Below are 17,988 nucleotides of genomic sequence, written 5' to 3'. Positions count from 1 at the left end.
CGCTGCGAGCAAGCGGCAGAAAACGGGCGGACCCCGCAGTGGTTGGAAGAACCGATTGTAAAATTACTGTTTTGCGTGCTCAGTGACTCAAATGCACTCATTTCCTAAGGAAAGTGCAAGATTTTTTACCAAACTTAGTTGCTTTTGTGTTTGTTTGCTTGGATTTTATTTTTATTTTTTTTTAAATATGTTACTTTCCAGAACGAGGGCTCTTAACGCAGCAACTCTCTAGCTTCATTCACCTTGCAATTAGGATTTTTTAATGCTTTTCTGCTTAGAACAACACTTAACAGGTGAGGCCGTAGCAGTTTAGGTATGCGCGCTTCACTTTTGCCAGCTTCTACGTGTTGGAAAAGAAATCCTCTCTGCTGCCTCGGCGGTGAAGGTGTGCTCTGTGCAAGGCCAAGCATGAAGCACACGGTGGCTGAGGATCTCTTAACATCGCTGAGTTAAACTGCCCAGCGAGGGAGAGAAAGGATGGGGTTTGGATTGGCGAAGGAAAAATAGTTTCTGTGATCTGAACACGGAACATTTGCCGGCTCTGGGATCCTCACAAGCGAAGAGATAGTATCTGCTTTTTGTAATGCTCCTCTGCTCTCACTTTGGTCAAGTAGAGAGCAAAATTCAGAAGTTATTAAAGCTGTGGTAGGAAATTTTTTTCTGGCCTTTGCTGGACGCATCTACTGCTCTGTGAGCAGATCCATGTGCCAATAATCTTGAAATCTGAACCTTAGTTTGCTTTCTTTCGATAATAAGTTGTCGTTTTCCTGGAAGAAGCTGTAGTTCCGTTAAGGGATTGAGTTATTGCCAAACCCTGCGCTCCTCTTGATAATTCTGAAGATAATTCGTTCTGTTTTGCTTTTAGAGGGGCAGGTTACCTGTAGGACAGTGTGCATAGTGACAAAGAAATAACACAAAAACATGTAGCTATTGCATTTTATTTGGTGGCTGCTTTAGTTTTCAGTGTCTTTGGTTCTCTCTTTCCACTTGAGTGTTGCGTTGCTGGAGGGAATCAGCTTTAGGGATCTTGTGAGTTCCAGGAGGGCTGACTTAGCCCTTCAGCTTGGCAGGGGTGCATCAAGTGAATTGCACTCAAGATGCTTCAGTCGCCTTTTTCCTTACAAGTGACTTTAACTGGGGGATTTACCCATTTGCTGTGGATATTCGAGGTTCCTTTTATCACGTTACGTAAGAATGCAAGCTTGTACCACGTCCCTAAAGGAAATTCGGCTTTGTCTTCCACTGCTCACCTGGCTTGGATAGAAAGCAGAAGTCCTCGATACCAGAGGTATCTACATTTCGGTATCTGCGTCAGTGTGTACGCAAACACATACAAAGACCTGAAGAAAGGGCTTGGTGCAAGAGCTTGGGGGTTTTTTTTGGTATTGTTGTTTGCTTTTTTTCCAACTGTATTGATTTATAGCCACAAAGTGCTCTTACATGTCCTGGAAACTCCCACTTGCTTTAAGTATCCCGCTGAAGCCCAGCGAGACTCCTTGCCTTACTGATGAAGGATCTAACGCCTAATTTGCAAAGTGCTTTGCAATCTTTTTGGTAGAAGGTGGTGTTAAATGTAGGATACTGCTAAGCTGATTGTAGCAATGAGAGTATTTCACAACTGTTGCATTTCACAACTTTTTGCATTTGTAGTATATTTCAATCTGAATGCATGTGGGTAAATAGATGAGACGAATGCGGGAAGGGGTGTGATGGTGGTGGGGAACTACTTTTTGTTGGGTTTGGGGGTTTTAAAATTTTATTATTTTAAACTATTACTATTCCATTAAGAATTTCCGGCTTTGAGATTATTTAAGAAAATAAAAAAGGCTCACTATTCTCCCCACGAAGCTGCAATAAACTAATGTTACGCTTGCACTGGAAAGAAAACTGAACTGGTTTAAAAGTCAGATTTAGACAACATTAGCTTGAACTGACTTGAAAGATGAACCAATGTTTCACCAATAGAACCAAAATGCATTAAGTTGCCTAAGCTGGTAGGACAGCATTTTCTACAGGTGTCCTGCTTTTGCCTATGGGCAGAAGTTGTCTTAGGGCTTTCTCGTTCCCAGCAATCTCAAAATGTTCAGAGTAAACATAATACTTTTTTTTTTTTGTATACTACAACATAAAGGGAAAAACTCTAATTTTTCATCTTCTTTTCCCCAGTATTCAGTTGAGGGTGTTTCAAACTAGTGTCGTGGGTTATTTCAACAGTAACCAGGGAGGGAGTTATTTCTCTTCTCAGAAAAATTCACTGCCAGATTGATTTGAGGTCCCTTGGACTAATTTCCCTTTGTAGTCTACAACTAATAGGCAACTTCTAGGTGGTGTTTTCGGAGCAAAGATACAGGAAAGCTCTTGGGGAAAGAGGTGTTTCATTAATTCACATTTTCTAGTTCCACATGGGAACTGGAGCAGGTTATGGCTTGGTAGCGTTACGTAGGATGTGCTAGAGGTTTTGTAGGTTGTAGGCCAGTGAGCGTGCGTAACTCTCTGTGTTGCATTCAGAGCATGAGCAGGTCAGTTGTGCTCTTAACCAGCTTTGCCTTTTTATATAGGCTGGTGTAATCCAGCCAAGTTCGGTCAAATTAATCCTGATTTACACTGAGCGTGAATGAGATCAGAATTAGGTTTCTGGGCTTTTTGTGTTGACTAATCCTTGCAGTGCACTGAATCAGAGTATGAACCTTGTGAAACTGGGGTGCCTAATTTTGAAGAACTTTACCTTTAGGAATGTTTTTCATGTGTTCTAACAGGTGGCTTTTTTCTGTTTGGTTTTTTTTTTAATTCCCTTTTTTTTTTTTAATTCAAGTAAAAGACCCGTCTTGGTTCTTCAGAATGACTCTCTCTACTCTCAGAGACGTCCTTACACCAGTGAAGATGAGGCCTGGAAAACCTTTCTTGAAAATCCCCTTACAGCAGCTACCAAAGCTATGATGAGCATCAATGGTGATGAAGACAGCGCTGCTGCCCTCGGACTGCTCTATGATTACTACAAGGTAGTTTGGCGTGGGTACGCTCTGACAGCCTGCGGAGCTCTTGTTCTACCTGTGGAAAAGGTGTAATTTGCTTAGAGGATTTTTCAGAAGCTATGAATTGCAAGGACTTTAAACTGTGTGGCTTTCAGATGGAAAAAAATTTCCATGTCCGGTCTCCTGAAAACTGGTTTATTTTTAGCTTGGTAAATTCATATCCTCCACATCTTAATGTAATGGGTCAGAAGCTTCAGTAGCGCTTTGCCTGTGGACTCCGGCCTCTGCAGGAGGCAATATATTGTAGAAATAGTCACGAGGAATGGGAATTCAGGAGCACGTCCCTGTCTGAATGTAAATACCCACGGAGAAGGAAACTTCTCTCCTTTTGCAGGCGTGATCCCTATTCTGGTGGGACTGTTGGCTTTTGTTGGGGTTTGGTGTGCTGCCTCAGACTCAGGTGATACCAGGCTATGACTGCAGATGTTGGGTGGTGTGTGGGGTGGAAGTGTCCCACCTGCAGGAGCTGCCCTCTGCATCCCTCTGACATTCGGTGAGCTTCAGCTGCCAGAATCTGTTAATCCTTTGGCAACTGTGGTTCTCTTACCCAGCACTCGCAGTCTTCTCGGAGACACGTGCCTTCCTGGGTGCTCGTGGGTCAGTTGAATGCAGTCAAACAGAGAACCCTCTGGTTTGTGTGGGATGTATTTTGCTGAGCTTTCTTAAATACCAGAAGTCCAAGCCAGGGTTGTTATCTCTGGTCCAAGTCAGTGGAGACCTGGAGGCGTTTCCAGGCAGGGATGCGTCCTGCTCGTGCTGGGCTCCCGCGTTACAGTGGCCTGGCTCACTGGGTGGAGATGCCTCCTTTTTCTTTGCTGAGCGTGCAGGGTGGCCAGGAGGCTGACTTGGCTCGCGTGCCTGACACTGTGGCAGGTGTCTGTTAACAGCAGTGAGTGCAATTGCTGGCCTAGGTGTGTTCTTCAAACACGAAGAGAAGGCTGCCTTGCGCATACAAAATCCTTGCCTGCCCTTTTGAGAGTTGAACATGTCTCACGTATCAAAATATTCTTGTAATGCTTAATATAGAGATTAGCACTACACACACACACACACGACAAAATGCCACAAACTCACTGATGTGGATGTTATTCAGCTAGTTTTGTGAGAAAACTGGCTTTCGGCTTTGTGCCTGTGCTTGCTGTGCTTTTGGAAAAAAAAACCAACCAAACCCAAACAACAAAACCCCACACTTTTACCAGAATGATTTTAATCCACAAAATCCATTTTGATGTCTCACCCTGTAGATTACAAAGGGAATGCTGATGCTGATGTTGATCCTTCACACTCGGCAAAGCATAAAGGATTTACTGTACCTTAATGTCTAATTCGGGGTTTCCTCTTCTGTTTGGGTGTCCGTGGGTGTACAGAAAAAGCAGTGGAAGAACAGGTATGCCATACACTTGTGTGAAGCCAAATGGTTAGAGGTTGAAAGATTTATTGAAGGCTGTTATGAAGTAATGCTAGAGGGATGACAGCTAGACAACTCTAATACGCCCCCTCTGTAATATTAAAGGCAGCCAATGACGTTGCCTTCATGTTAAAAAAAACCCCAAACACAAAAACAAACAAACAAAAAAACCCCAAACCAACTTGATTTTTTTTCTGTTTGATTAATGGGCTACTCCAATAGCTCAACTGTGGTTAATAAGCCTTAAGGGAAGCACATTTTTTGATCAAAATCTAGAGTTTTGCAGTGTTGGCCAAATGCAGCTTGGAAGACCTTTGTTTTGCAGTGACTAGTTAGTGCAGACTTCCTAGCAGTCTCCAGCCAGAGGTTCTCCAAATTTTACTGGTTGCCATGGAAAATCAACAATTCTGATGTTATTGGGCTTTCCACGTTATGTGTAAGAGTCAAAACTTGGGTTTTAGTCAGGGGCTGTAAAGAGAAGTATCCTGTTCACACAGGTATGCCATCAGCCTTCCAGTTAGCAGTAAAGCAGTGGTTCCTCTCGTTGCACCCAAGCTGGCAAATGTGGGCAGTATCTGAGTGGGCTTCAGTGAAGGAAGGTGATGGGAGTTTACTCCTTCTTACGCCAGTAGGTGTTGCTTTGCTCGTTCCTGAGGGGTGCTGAGGGTGACAAAAGTCCTGAATACCACGTGTGAGTTTGCAGAGGAACTTCTGTTGACTTGCTGCACAGTCAAGGGGATCTGAACACTATGGGCTTGTTCCAGTGGTGCTGAGGTCCCTTTGGATCACTGGTGCAATGGCTGCGTGCTCCAGGGAGCCAAGGTGCCGCAGATTGAAGAGTTCACCTTCTGTGTGCCTTGGCCTTGCAGCACGGCCAGGAAGGTGACACGTGTCTGCGTGTGGACGAGGTGCCTTGTGTGATCGGCGTTGTGGGGTGTGGTGTTTTCAGGGAAAATGCCATCCGTGACATAAAATGCAAGGAGCAGTGTTGAGATGTCTTAAAGGCTACCAGCAGTGCTCTGGATATGGTTTATAAAAGATTTATTTCATACAGTTTGGATCAACGTGTTGCACATAGGCAAGCACAAACGTGAGCTGTGGCAGCCCAATACAGTTACTGGACCTGGTCCTCTCTGAATCCCCTGGGCTCCGAGGAGAATAGAAAGCATTGAGTGTCTTTGAGGAGGTGACCTAGAGAGGGCAAGGGGCTATGGAGCAGAGTCCTTTAACAAGCCTTGAGCTCATCCAGCAAGCTGAACCCCTGCCAGCCTGCGGAGGAGGAAACCTTCTCTGTCGGCACAAACCTTGTGACCTCTCCTCCTGGTCCTGCTCGCCCCGGTGCTGATGCTCCAGCCAGGAAGGCTGATCTTTTGTTCAGTTTTTCCCACTGCCTGGCACTGGCAGGAGCCCAGGGCTGGCACAGCTGGCTGGATCTGCTACACTGGGATCTGTGGTGCATCACCTGGGACAAGCCTGGCATCCCAAAGCCATGTGAACGCTGTTCAAGCTGTAATGCTAATCATGTCTGGTATCGGAGAGTGAGACTTTCTTAATTTGACCAAATGACTGTGTTTTGAGAAGCCTTTTTTGTCGGTTGTTTTGGTTTTTGTATGGGAGGAAGAATGCGACTGCAGCATGTCTTGTATTTCCCAGGTTCCAAGGGAGAGGAGATCTTCAACAGCTAAACCAGAGGTAGAACATCCTGACCAAGACCATAGCAAAAGGTATTAGGTTGTCATTATTGTGTGTCTGCTTATCTCCGTTCCATCCAAGACCACTGAAAATGCGAAAGTAACTTGCTGCACTGCAGCGTTGTGCTGGAAGAGATAAATTGTTTGCTTTTACTCTGCGCCCCAAATCCCTGTGCTGTCCCACAAACCGAATGGGGGGAGAGCTGGGGCCTAAACTGCTTCTCATCACTCTCTATCTGCTTTTGAGCTACTGGTGTCATACACTGAGCATAGCAAAAGCTGCTCTTTTTAACACTAGACATGGCCTGATAGCATGGGCATCCCTTCCCAAGGCTGTGGAGGGGACTGTTTACACTTATGTTTTTTTCTTTTGCACACATTTGCCTCAGTTGCTCGCTGCTGATGTTATTCTCAGGCACCAGTGGCATTGCCTCTTTGTGCACGGGCTGGTAGGGTAAGACTTCCAAGTGCTTGTGATTCAGTTTTGGTTTTGTATTGTTTGTGGACTTCTGTATCCTCTGGAACTCCTTTCTTTCTTCCCTTTCCTGCCCTCCCTCTCTTGTGCCTACCAAGCAGAAGATGATACTGATTAAGTAAATGTTATGAATGTGAGGTTCATTCAAGCCAGGCTTCCACTCCTACCATCCTGTTTTGGACAGCCTGGAATGCTCTAAGGACTTGAGGTGAGGTTTTGTGGTCTGGCTGAGCCAATTGCACGATTCATTGAGAAGAGCAGTTCCCACTGCTCCACTCATACCAGCTCTGTTCTCCCACTGACCCATAACCTAGCAAGAAAAAAAAGAAAAGTGGCCAGTTTTCTGCCAGTGGAACAAGCTGAACTGGCTCACGAAGAGGGTGGGGGAGCATCAGAATTGTTGGAAAGGAGAGGGCAGGACCACATTGTGGGGAGGGAGAAAGGGAGGACAAGGCTGACTTAGTGGCTACCAGCTGTGAAGTCAGCTCAGCCACAGATCTTGGTGTTGCCTCGGCAGAAATGAGTGTGGTAGGGTGAAGAGTGGGAGGTTATGCAAATCACTCCCGGGGCTCTTGGTGTAGGTTTTCTTGGGGGGTTCGTGCATGAAAGACTGGGGTAATTTCCATATTGGTGCTTCCTGGGTGGCACACGGTCCTAGGGCAGAGGAGCAGCAGCCTTACTCTCAGTCCTTCTCCATCCACCCAAGAGCAGTTTAGTGGAGTCCATGTGTGCTGGGAAGGGCCTTAAAGCGCTTGGTGTTGAACTGCTGTTTTCTAGGCAGTGAGGATTTGGGCTGTGAACCCTCACCCTATGCTCCAGGGTAGTTCATCTCCAAGGTTGGAGGTGTAGCAGGGGGTGAGGGGCTTTTTTTTTAATGAGTTTGTCAGCTTTTTGGGTTAGGGTTGAGCTTTTCCCCACAAGCAGGAGAGTTGGTGTAAGCTGTCCTTGTCCAAAAGGCTGAGAAGTATTTCTAGCTCTTGTTTATTGAGAAAATGAGCTGTGTAATTTATGCATGATTTATTTATTTATTTTGTCCTTTAAAGGAACAGCATCCCAAATGTAACAGAACAATCGCTCATTTCTGCTGGAGAAAACAGAGTCCAGGTTCTGAAAAATGTGCCTTTCAATATTGTCCTTCCACACACGCCCCAGATGGGCATGGACAAGAGAGGACACCTTACAACTCCGGACACAACGGTCACCGTTTCCATTGCCACGATGCCCACCCATTCCATCAAAACGGAGACGCAGCCCCACAGCTTCGCGGTGGGCATCCCACCGAGTGTCTATCACCCCGAGCCCCCAGAGCGAGTGGTGGTCTTTGACAGGAACCTCAATCCTGACCAGTTTAGTTCCAACACCCAGCCTCAAAACTCCCAGAGGCGAACGCCAGATTCCACCTTCTCAGAGACCTTCAAGGAGGGCGTGCAAGAGGTACCAAGAGAGGCAGTTGCACTGTGTGTGTGTGTGCATGCGTGTCTTGATCTGGATGGAGAGATCCAGTTCTGTAATTTTTCTTGTTACTTGAGCCAGAAGTCTGTCCAGTGATTTAGGAACAGAAAACTTTCTCAGAAAGGTGCGTAAGTACAACTTAGTAAATAAAACCTTCTCTGTGTGAAATCATTATCAAAAGCAAATGACTAATCTTGCCAGTGACAGAGCCTTTGACTTGCAATGTGGAACTAGTTATCTCGATCCACAGCACTGGGCCAGGTTTTGCAAGAGCTCGGCACTCCATGGTGCTTTTGCAGGTACCGAAGTGAAGTGACTGTGTCTTTAAGCTTCCTTACTGCCGGTTTCTAGGTGTGTGTGTCAGTGGAAAACAGTTGGTTTATACAGGGTCCTTGAGTGAGAGTTAAACCTGGATGAAAATCCATGAGTTTTGTTTTATGGTACCGAGCAAAAACAACAGCATAATCATGTTTTGATTTTTAAGCCAAACCTCAAGGAACTGTGTAGCTGTGCCCCTTTTTTTGAGACTTGGGAAAGCTTTAAAATATTGTCCTAAGCTCACTCGGAAGGCTTGTGAATTGTTGTGTTTAGCTGACGTCCAAAAGTTTTGGATTAAAACCTTGCCTAAGTGTCCTGTTTGTACAGACCAAACATCAGTTGTTATCTGATGATCAATTTGCCTACCAGAAGTTCTGTAGTACCAAGTATCTGTTTAATCTTGACTTTTCTTGTTGTTGTTGTGTTAATCGTTGTGTTGTTCTGTGTCTCCCCCAGGTTTTCTTTCCTACTGAACTGAATCTCCGGATGGCCAACATGAATTCAGAAGATTATGTTTTTGACAGCATTTCTGGGTAATGCTTTAAGGCCTTTGTTTGCCAATATACTCCTATTCCCCTACAGCTGAGCAAGCAGTAAAGCTCTTGCCCTTCTGTGCTAAGTCTTCGTCAGGCAGTGGGGACGCTGTGGATCTCAAAACCACAACAGTGTTTGCTCACTTGAATTTCACAGTTGAAAATCCTACCCGTATCTTTAAGGAAAACTGCACGTCGGGTTGGAAATAGCACCCAGTTTCAGCTGCTGTGCTTGTACCAGCTCCCAGTGCCGTGGGAAGATGCAGTGCTGTCGGTCAGTTCTGCAGTGGTCTTGGAGCTGGCTTCCAGTTGTGTCCCTCTTCCTGGCCTGCTTGCCTTCCTCTTTCCCCGTTGGAAATTACAGCAGAAGTAGGAAACATGAAACTCATCTGAATTCTAAGGGAGAGGAATAAACTAGTTGTTTGGTTAGTTGGACTTGATCAAGAGGGAAGAGGAGAAGATCGTGGCCACTGAATAGCTTATTAGCTTGTGAGTTTAATTTAATTGCTAATAGATACTTTTCTGTTTCATGAGAGTGGATTGCTGCTCTCAGCCTGAACAGGGAGCTTCCAGTCTTGCCTACTAATTTGCCTTGAGATTTAGCTTGCCAAGAATTTCTCTTAAATGTTCATTTATGATGGAAATGGTTGAAAAAGGGGCTCATCTTGCTTTCCAACTTCCTTTCCTGTTGATGGCTCAGTGAGTCAACTAACAACTTTGGAATTTCTCCAGATTAAATGTGGAACGTTTAATCGGCTTTCCAGGAAAATGCCTTAGCAATCACTGCCCTCTTCGCTCCGTAGGAATAACTTTGAATACACCCTGGAAGCCTCCAAGTCCCTCCGACAGAAGCCTGGGGACAGCACGATGACTTACCTGAATAAAGGCCAATTTTACCCCATCACGCTCAAAGAAGTCAGCAGCAGTGAAGGAATCCATCACCCCATCAGTAAAGTCCGAGTGAGTGGCAGCTCTTGTGGTTTCTTGGGAAAGAGGGTGTGTACAGTGGTAGCCTTAAACTCTCCCAAAGTGCAGTAATCTAAACCAGAGCATCAGCACTAAGGCCAGTTTACCCGCTTTCTTACGTCAACGTTTGTTCCTTTGCTGTCCACCTACTTCCAGACCAACCCATCCTGGCTCAGTCTGTTAAGAAGTGGTGTCAGCACTTGTGTAAAGGTGATGCAACACCTGGAATGAGAACCTTGAACTCCAGTTAGGAGAGCAGTTCTGCTCATCTCTGTTGGTGACCCAGAAAGCGCTGCTCTCTGCCTTCCTGTTTGGCAGCGGCGTGCCAGGTACACCCCAGTGCGTCAAGTTGGAAAGCCTAAAGCAGAAGACCTGATACCAACGAGAACTTCCAAAACAAATGTTCTCTCTGGCCTTTTCTGATTCATGTGTTTGTGTTTTGTGGTTGGTTTTGTTTTGTTTTTTGGTTTTTTTAATCTTACTCCCTCCCCTTCTCCTTTCAGAGTGTCATTATGGTCGTGTTTGCTGAAGACAAAACTAGGGAAGATCAGCTCAGGCACTGGAAGTACTGGCACTCAAGACAGCACACTGCGAAGCAAAGATGCATTGACATAGGTAAGGAACACTCTCATTGCTGATGTCAAACTCCAGTCTTAATTCCTTGGCAGGGTTTGGCTTTCTGTTAAAGCTTTGTTATTTTAAGGAACCATTGGATCACTCACTCTGCTACCCGTAGCTTTGCTGAAAGCCCAGAGAGAGGTCTTCATTGCTTGGGGCTAATGCTGTAGTTTTTAGAACTCATTAAAGAGACTGATTTTTTGGGAAGATTTTGGTTGGTGAGCAGGCTCACTTCAGTGGTTTGCATTGGGAGATCTAACACCCCCATCCAAACTACGTTTTCTTTGGTGTATCCTAGTGCTTGTGGCTAAATCACAGCTTATAGACTCTGTGGCTGTCCTAAATATTGTGTTTTGTCAAAGGACAAGGTCTTCGTAGAAATACCTCGACACTAATGATCCTCCTTTCCACAGCCTTGCTCACAACTGGTCTTTGGTATATTAAAAAAAAAAAAAAAAAAACCCACGGCAAATTTCCCCTTAAAACCCACGGCAAATTTCCACTTGCCTCCAGACAAGGCCGAGGCTGGCTCGCTTCCAGCCTTCTCTGGCTGAAAACTGGCTTGTACTCCTCATCCCTTCCTTCTGTGAATAAAAGCGGGGATTAATCACTTGGCACTTAAAGCAGACGCGCATGCAAATCTTTGTTTGTTATTGAAGGAGTTTTACTGAGAGCTTATGCCTTTGCTGTACAGGGTAGAGTTTGCTGCGCAGAGCAGATTGCAGCATGGGACACGCGATATGTGGGACGTCTGTCTCACTGGAGTTTCTAGATTGGAATTTCTGCAGAGTCCTATTTTCCTCCTTCCTCCTGTTTGTTGTTTTTGTGGTGTTTGTTTTTTTGTTTTGGGGTGGGAGGGGGTTTAGTTTTTTGTGAGAACCATTTCAAGCCTTTTTAATGATCTATTCTTAAGTACAGTTCAGCTTCCTTCACACCCAAGGGGTTGCTCAGGAGTTGCAGTTTCTGGCTGCTCTGTGTGATTAAGGACTCCAGATGGTATCGCCTCTTCCTCTCTCTCATGCCTCCTTCTTTCTAACAGCTGACTACAAAGAGAGCTTCAACACCATCAGTAACATCGAGGAGATTGCCTACAATGCCATATCCTTCACTTGGGACATCAACGAGGAAGCAAAGGTATGTGACTACAATTATATTTCCTGTCCTTTTAGCCGATTCGGGAGCTGGGGGAGGGGAAGGGTGTGTGGCCTACCTGGTGATTAGCATGTAACAAGTTTGTTTACGCTCTTACATTAGGCAAAACCTTCTGGCTATTTCTTAAGAGGGTTTGCATGTGCAACTGCAGAGAGCTTTGCAGCTGCTTTAAGGCTCTTGGCAGAACTGCCTGCCTGACAGACAAGTACTGACAAAAAGGAAGCATCGAGCGTTTTCCAGAGCAGATGAAGTGGCACAGGAGGTGTCCTTGGCAGAGAGCATGGTCTCCCAGAGGATCCGGGCCAGGGGCAACTTCTGAGGGAGTTAAAGCTGTGGCAATGGGCTTGCCTGTAGCAAAAGAGGGAGTAGCTGTTGCCATCGAGCTTCCAAAGCACATGTCACTGAAACCGCAGATCCCAACACCCAGTGACCTATTTCAAGCTAGAGCAGCCTCCTAGTGAACTCTGGTTTGATCTTTTTTTCAGAACTGCAGGCACTACAGTAGGTGCTTAAGTATGGGCAGCTTCCCTAGCTAGCAGCTATCTGCAGCCATTTGAAGCCCTTCCAACTTTTGGAAAGAGGCTTTTTTGAAAAAAGTCTTCTGGGTGTGAGGACAACTGATCAGAGAGCGGAGTCACCTCAATCCCCACTAGTTTGTTTCTGGAGTCAAATTGTGGAAGTTTTCTTCAGAGACTTTCATCACTGCCTGGTTTCTTGTTAAAAATCAGGAATTATTTCCTTCAGTTTTTGGAGACTGGCAGCTCCCTTGGCTAGTATGTCATGTGCCAGTTGTCAGCATCGTGGGGAAAACTGCCGACGGCCGCAGAGTGCCATGTCTCAGGAGAGCCCCTCTTGGGGGACATGGAAGCTCTCAGCAGAGAATGCAAAGGTCCACACACTCTGGAGCCGTGTGTGTCACCGTGCTCTCGGGGGGCACAAGGGCAGGTGTCACTGCACAAAGCTTGCTGTCACTGTTAGATTTGCTCCATGCTGTACAGGCACGGTGAGGTACAGGAGAGGTGATCTAGGGCCTGCTGTTGGGTTTCGGCTCACGGGAGAGGTTTGAGATGCTTGGCAGAGGCAGCAGCAAGGGGCTGTGTGTGCCACTGCTGGAAGTGTTGCCTCGCAGCGTGTGTGACATTACTTTGTGAGGCTGGTGTTGGGTGGCAGGCTTCTGTACTCGCTAGATTTTGGGGCTTTAGTCACGTCAAGAGGCATGGCAGGAAGGCCTTACCTGCTGGAAGGTGCTAGAAGGCTGACATGATGAAGCACTTTGCTGCGTGAACAAACAGCTGAAGCTTCAGAACGGCTGTCAAAAGGAGGCAGTAAGTGTTCCTGAGATGTTATCCTGGGTAATTGGTGTCTGCAAGGTACTTGATGGCTTAGGTTTTGAATGCAGGGTGGATCATGGGGACAATACAACAATTCAGGTCCCCAAGGAACTGGAAGCACTTGGCAGCTCTGTAGCTGCCTCTCTGCTGGCTGAGCCACGCTACAGCAGTAGGGATGAGCCGCTAACCCAGGAGCAGGGCTTAGAGCTGGTGCCGAACACCCTGTGGCTATCTGGAAAAAATCTGTCCCGTCACACCAGGTGACAGAGCCCAGTCGTATGAAGCAGGTGGTTATCGCCCAGGTACTCTGCTGACCCCGGATGAGTAGCTTCAGTCTATAGTGAGATTGCCAGTAACAGCTTGAAAAGGTCTAAGGACCCTCATGGCAATGTTTCAGCTCAGGGCTGAATTTCATGGGATAAGGTGGTATGGGGGTGTGAGCCATACTTCTTTCTTTTGTAGCTACAGAGGCAAATTTGCTTCCAGATTCACAGTCTCAGCGTGTGAGATCATATACTTTGAGTATCGATTTGTACAAACCTGTAGAGAGGACTGTTGATATGAAAAGTACAAGCCTTGGCCCCTGGGGTCAGAGTCATAATAAGACAAAAATACCCTGGAATGCAGTGTTCAAAGAATTGGTGTTTTTAGCAAGTGCTTTTTGTGTTTAAGTGTCTGTTTAACTCTTTTTTTCTTTTTTCTTTTCTTTGCCTGAGTGGATGCATTTTGTCAATGGTTGGATTTCTCACCAGTGGGGCTGCAGTTCTTTCTCAACTCGTGTGATCTTATCAGGAGATGCCTGAGCCAATTTCAACAATTTTTATTGCATGGTTCATTTACCTTGCATGCTCTCTCTCTCACTCGCTCTCTCGCTCGCTCGCTCTCTTTTACTTTCCTTTCCTTCCCCCCAACAATAGTCTTGAAGTATATGAAGAGAGCAGAGAATAGAGAGAGCTGAGTTTCTGATCATCCAGAAAGTCCTTGGCAGTAATAAATAGTGTCTTACATTTAATAACAGCAGCAGTGCTACACAGACATATGTTTAACCAGCCAGCAAGCCTTGATTATTAGAAATTTGCTTCCTGAGCCCTGGAGTTACCTGGCCCAGAGCCAGGTGCTTCTTCTGGGGTTGCTGCTTCTCCCGTTTCCCTCTTGCTCCTGCTCCCAGTTTGCTGTGGGAATGATTTGATCCTGTTTGGGGCTGTCAAAGGGGAGGTGATGTGGCTCAGCGTCTGGGGTTTCTCATGTAATTACTCATTTAGACACCCAGGGCTCTGGGTGTATGTTGGATTTAGGGGAGAAATAGCATAATAAATATAACCAGAAGTTGCCCCTAGCAGCTCTGGGGCTTGCCCTTCTGGTGCCAGCCCTCGCTGAGGGGATTTACAGGAATATTGGGCCTCTGCTGCTCTCTCCATGCCAGAGGGTTTCGCCTGCCTGAGCAAGTGGTTTGTCAGTTGTCTTGGGGAACTTCAGGGATTTTGTGAAATGCAGCTCTGTGGTGCAGAAACACCATTTTCAGGCAACAGGAGTCACGTTCTGCCTCTCTACTAGCAAGGACAAGGTGCAGATTTTGCAGCTACAGAGTTGGAGGATGGAAAGGATTTTTGAGACACCCTGAGCAACCAGTGTTTCCCAGTTGCGGCAGGTCTGTCTCCGCAGGGCAGGAGTTGTTCCACAGCTGACTGTGACCGTGTGCTGTTTGTGAGCCCATGCGAGTAGAAAACACGACTATTTTGTGCCCGACAGACACCTACTCTGGGACAAGGCAGTGCCCGTGGGTTTCCGTGCAGATACTGTGCACTACTTTCTCACAGCTCCTCTCTGCCCTCTTCTGTTGCTTTGGGACATCACAGGAGCTCCTAGAAATGGCCACTCTGGAATAGTGATGGGTTAAGTATTCCCTGAATATGTTCAAGCTGTCAAAAGATCTAGAATCCAAAGCCTCGTTGTTCTGGAGAGTGAAGGGAGCTGAGGGTTTGGAGGAGGAGACAGACTGTGCAGAACTGGTGCTCCTGAGGCTGGAAAGAGAATGAAGACAGAATAGAAAGACTGAAATGAGACATTGTGGAATGGGGAAGTGGTGATCCTGGTGGGCTTTCCGGTGTGTCCGTGGTGGAGGTGGGGTCTGACCCCACTATCTGACAGATCGGGGGAGGGGAAGAATTGGATGAGGAGCTGATCATGCTTTGTGAGTAGAAGAGGGAAGATGGTGAAATGGGAAATCAGTTGAGAAACTGGTGAGTTGTTGAATTGGATATTTAGGAAAGCCAGGACAATTGCTCAGTCAGGAGCCATCCTGGTTGGGTCTGATGAGTCTGACAAAGATGTGTGGCTGATACGCTCGCTTGCATGCAACAGGTAATGCTGGAGTTACCCTGGGGCTTGTAGAGACTTCAAACAGTTTTCCACCCTGTTCTGGACGTCTGCCGTGTCTGGCAGACAGTCGAGGTGGGGTTCTTCTCCTGTGAATAGCTCTTAGATGTCTGAACACAAATTCATCATCTTCCACTTCTGTGACTTCTTTAGGGAAGGGATGTCTAGGACTGGGATGGAGGATTCTCTGGAGGTGTCTGCCCCTCGTTGGCTGAGCAGGCTTGGCCATCTTGAAAATTTAGAGGATTTTGAAGGTAGGGAAGAGGAATCCTGTCCTTGCAGCCCTTTTTCACCTCTGTGTGTCAGTTGGGAGAAGCGTTTAGGTCATGAGTTCTTGAGGCTGGGAACCATCTCTTCCCAGGTCTGTACGGCATGCTCAGTTCTCCTTCTTTTGGTTTGTACCTGTTAGAGGTCATTTAATGAAAACTGTCATGGTGCACATGATTAAATGCCTATTTCTTTTGAGCCTTTCCTGCTGCTCTTCATAATGTTGGCTTTTGTCCTGTTACCTCTGTTGTGTTACCCGTTAGGCTGTGAAGCAAATTCTCTGTCCCTCAACAGTGGCCTGGGGACATGGCCTGCTCTCGGGTCAGTGGCAGTTGAACAATCTGGACAGATCGGTTTCCCCAGGGTTAACTGGCTTTGCTGGATCCCGCTTTGCTCAAATCCTGTCTGAGATCCTGCCCGGTGGAGCAAGGAGGACTGGGGCCTCGTGTCTGAGCAGGGCGAGTTACTGTCTGCGTGGTGATGTCGAAAGCCTGTTTGCCCCATTTTTGTAGCCCAAGCAGCGCGAGGACCTTGCTGTTGTGCTGGGGCAACCCTTCTGCGTCTGCCCACGGGTCACTTGGGAAATGTGGTGTTGCTTCCAGGGGCCCCATGAAGGTCTGGGTTGCTTCAGGCTGGGTTGGTGGGACTGGAACCAAAAATGATGTCACTACACATTAAGGGCTCTATTGTCCTCCCACTCCTTCCCTTGGGGGGGAAAAAAGTCATTGTAAGGCAGATACTCTGTGTGAAGACACCCTTTCTACTAAAAAGGGGTATATGGTGAGGATGTAACAAGGGCAATTAGAGCTGGAGAATATTGTGGTAGAGCTTTTTGCTGCCTTTCCACCAAAGGGAAGGTGCTGTGATATCTCTTAAGTGACACACTCAGTGCCAGAGCAATTGATGTTTTCGGTGGGTTATTTTTGTTGGTTTGCTGTTGTTTGTGGGGTTTTTTTGAGGGAGGGAGGTGCTGGTTGTTGTCCAGGAAAAGTAAAATGGTCCTGTACTGAAGTAATTTAAGGCTAATTTGGGTTAACCTTTTGAAATAGCATGTTGGGCAACGAGGGTGGTCTTCTGGCAGATCCTTACGCGTGTTGACTGCAGTTCTTGAGCTGGATTTTTGTTCAGATGAGCTCAATTTTTGGAGAGGGTGGATCTCTTGCCGCAACTTGAAGTAAGGCTGGGGTGTACACCGCTGATTTATTTTAAGAGTTTATTCTAGCATAATCCTCACTTGGTGTTCACAGTAGGAAGAATTTCGACTTATTTGATTGATGAATATTGCGTACATTTATATGGATGCCATTGTAATGAAGCAGCAGTCATATGCCTCATTAAAGAAGGTGTTGCCACCTTCGGCAGCATTGAGGAGGTACAGGTTTGGCTAGTTGGAAATGAAACTATGAAATGTGATGAGTCAAACATACTTAAAGCAAAGAGATTGGTTTGAAGCCAAGGCTGCAGACCGCAAGTACTTTGAGGCACAAGTACACACACAGTCTTCAGAGCGGTGACACGGGAGAGTCGGAGCAAGTATTGCTTACTTGCCTCTTAGTGCAGACCTCTCCCTGTTCTGCCCTGGGTTTTCTTAAAAACAAGTGTGTTATTGCCCTTGATTTTAAGCGTTGCAAGTTAGAAGCGAGTTTTCAGCTCACAGTTTTTCGTCAGACCTTGATTGTCCCGGTCTTACCATCTATCTGGTCTTCCAACCAGCGACAGAGCTCATAATGCATTCCCTAAAGCTGGAAGAAAAAAAATCTTCCTGAACTTAGCTCTTCTGTGGAGAAAACCAGGAGATGACTTTTTCCTTTTCTCCATTCCTTTCGTACCTGATGGCAGAACTTCCCTTTCAGCTATTTTTTGCACCTTTGTAGATGTAATTCTTTCGGTTTTATGTGGAAGAGTGTTTTTCGTTGTTGTCTTTTTTTTTTGTCAGTTTTGGATAATTTTTTTGGTTGAAGTTATTTGGTGGGTGGATTGTTTTGGTTTTTTTGTTTGTTTGTTTGGGGCTTTCTAGGGGGTTGGGTGTTATTGCTTGTTTGTTTTTTTGCCAAACTGCTGCTTTTCTTTCCTTTCCAACCAAAGCTGACACCTGGCCCCGCACCTTTATCTTTATCAGAGCGTGGGGTGGGAGGAAGCATTCGTTGGACTGGGAACCTCTGTGCCTGTGTTTCCCACGTGTTGCGAGCAGAGATTTTCCTGCATTTCCTTGCCTCAGAACAGGTCGGAATAACAATCAGCATTTCTCTTTGTGAGCAGGAATATGTATTTTCCTTTCATTACCATTCGCTTTCATTCTGTCTACGGAGTGAACTTGCTAGGAGGATGTTCTCTTATCTGGGGGCTGGCTCTTATTTCCCCACTCGGCA

At 46.2% G+C, this 17,988-nt stretch overlaps 1 protein-coding gene across 1 annotated transcript in view; it reads left to right on the top strand.

The window, feature by feature from the left end:
* The first annotated feature begins 2,816 nt into the window (after positions 1-2,816).
* The window catches only part of GRHL1 (grainyhead-like 1 (Drosophila)), a 37,280-nt gene continuing 22,108 nt past the window's right edge, over positions 2,817-17,988 (top strand). Inside the window, exons 1-7 of the mRNA XM_009876673.1 lie at positions 2,817-2,999; positions 6,094-6,164; positions 7,650-8,040; positions 8,833-8,909; positions 9,713-9,869; positions 10,379-10,490; positions 11,533-11,627. Of these exons, the coding sequence (XP_009874975.1) occupies positions 2,934-2,999; positions 6,094-6,164; positions 7,650-8,040; positions 8,833-8,909; positions 9,713-9,869; positions 10,379-10,490; positions 11,533-11,627 (969 nt within the window). The 5' untranslated portion in view covers positions 2,817-2,933. The remainder of the gene's footprint in view (positions 3,000-6,093; positions 6,165-7,649; positions 8,041-8,832; positions 8,910-9,712; positions 9,870-10,378; positions 10,491-11,532; positions 11,628-17,988) is intronic.

This window comes from Apaloderma vittatum, unplaced genomic scaffold (genome assembly GCF_000703405.1).
Source record: "Apaloderma vittatum isolate BGI_N311 unplaced genomic scaffold, ASM70340v1 scaffold5849, whole genome shotgun sequence".
In the NCBI taxonomy this organism is placed as follows: domain Eukaryota; kingdom Metazoa; phylum Chordata; class Aves; order Trogoniformes; family Trogonidae; genus Apaloderma; species Apaloderma vittatum.
This window is presented reverse-complemented; position numbering and strand designations above follow the sequence as displayed.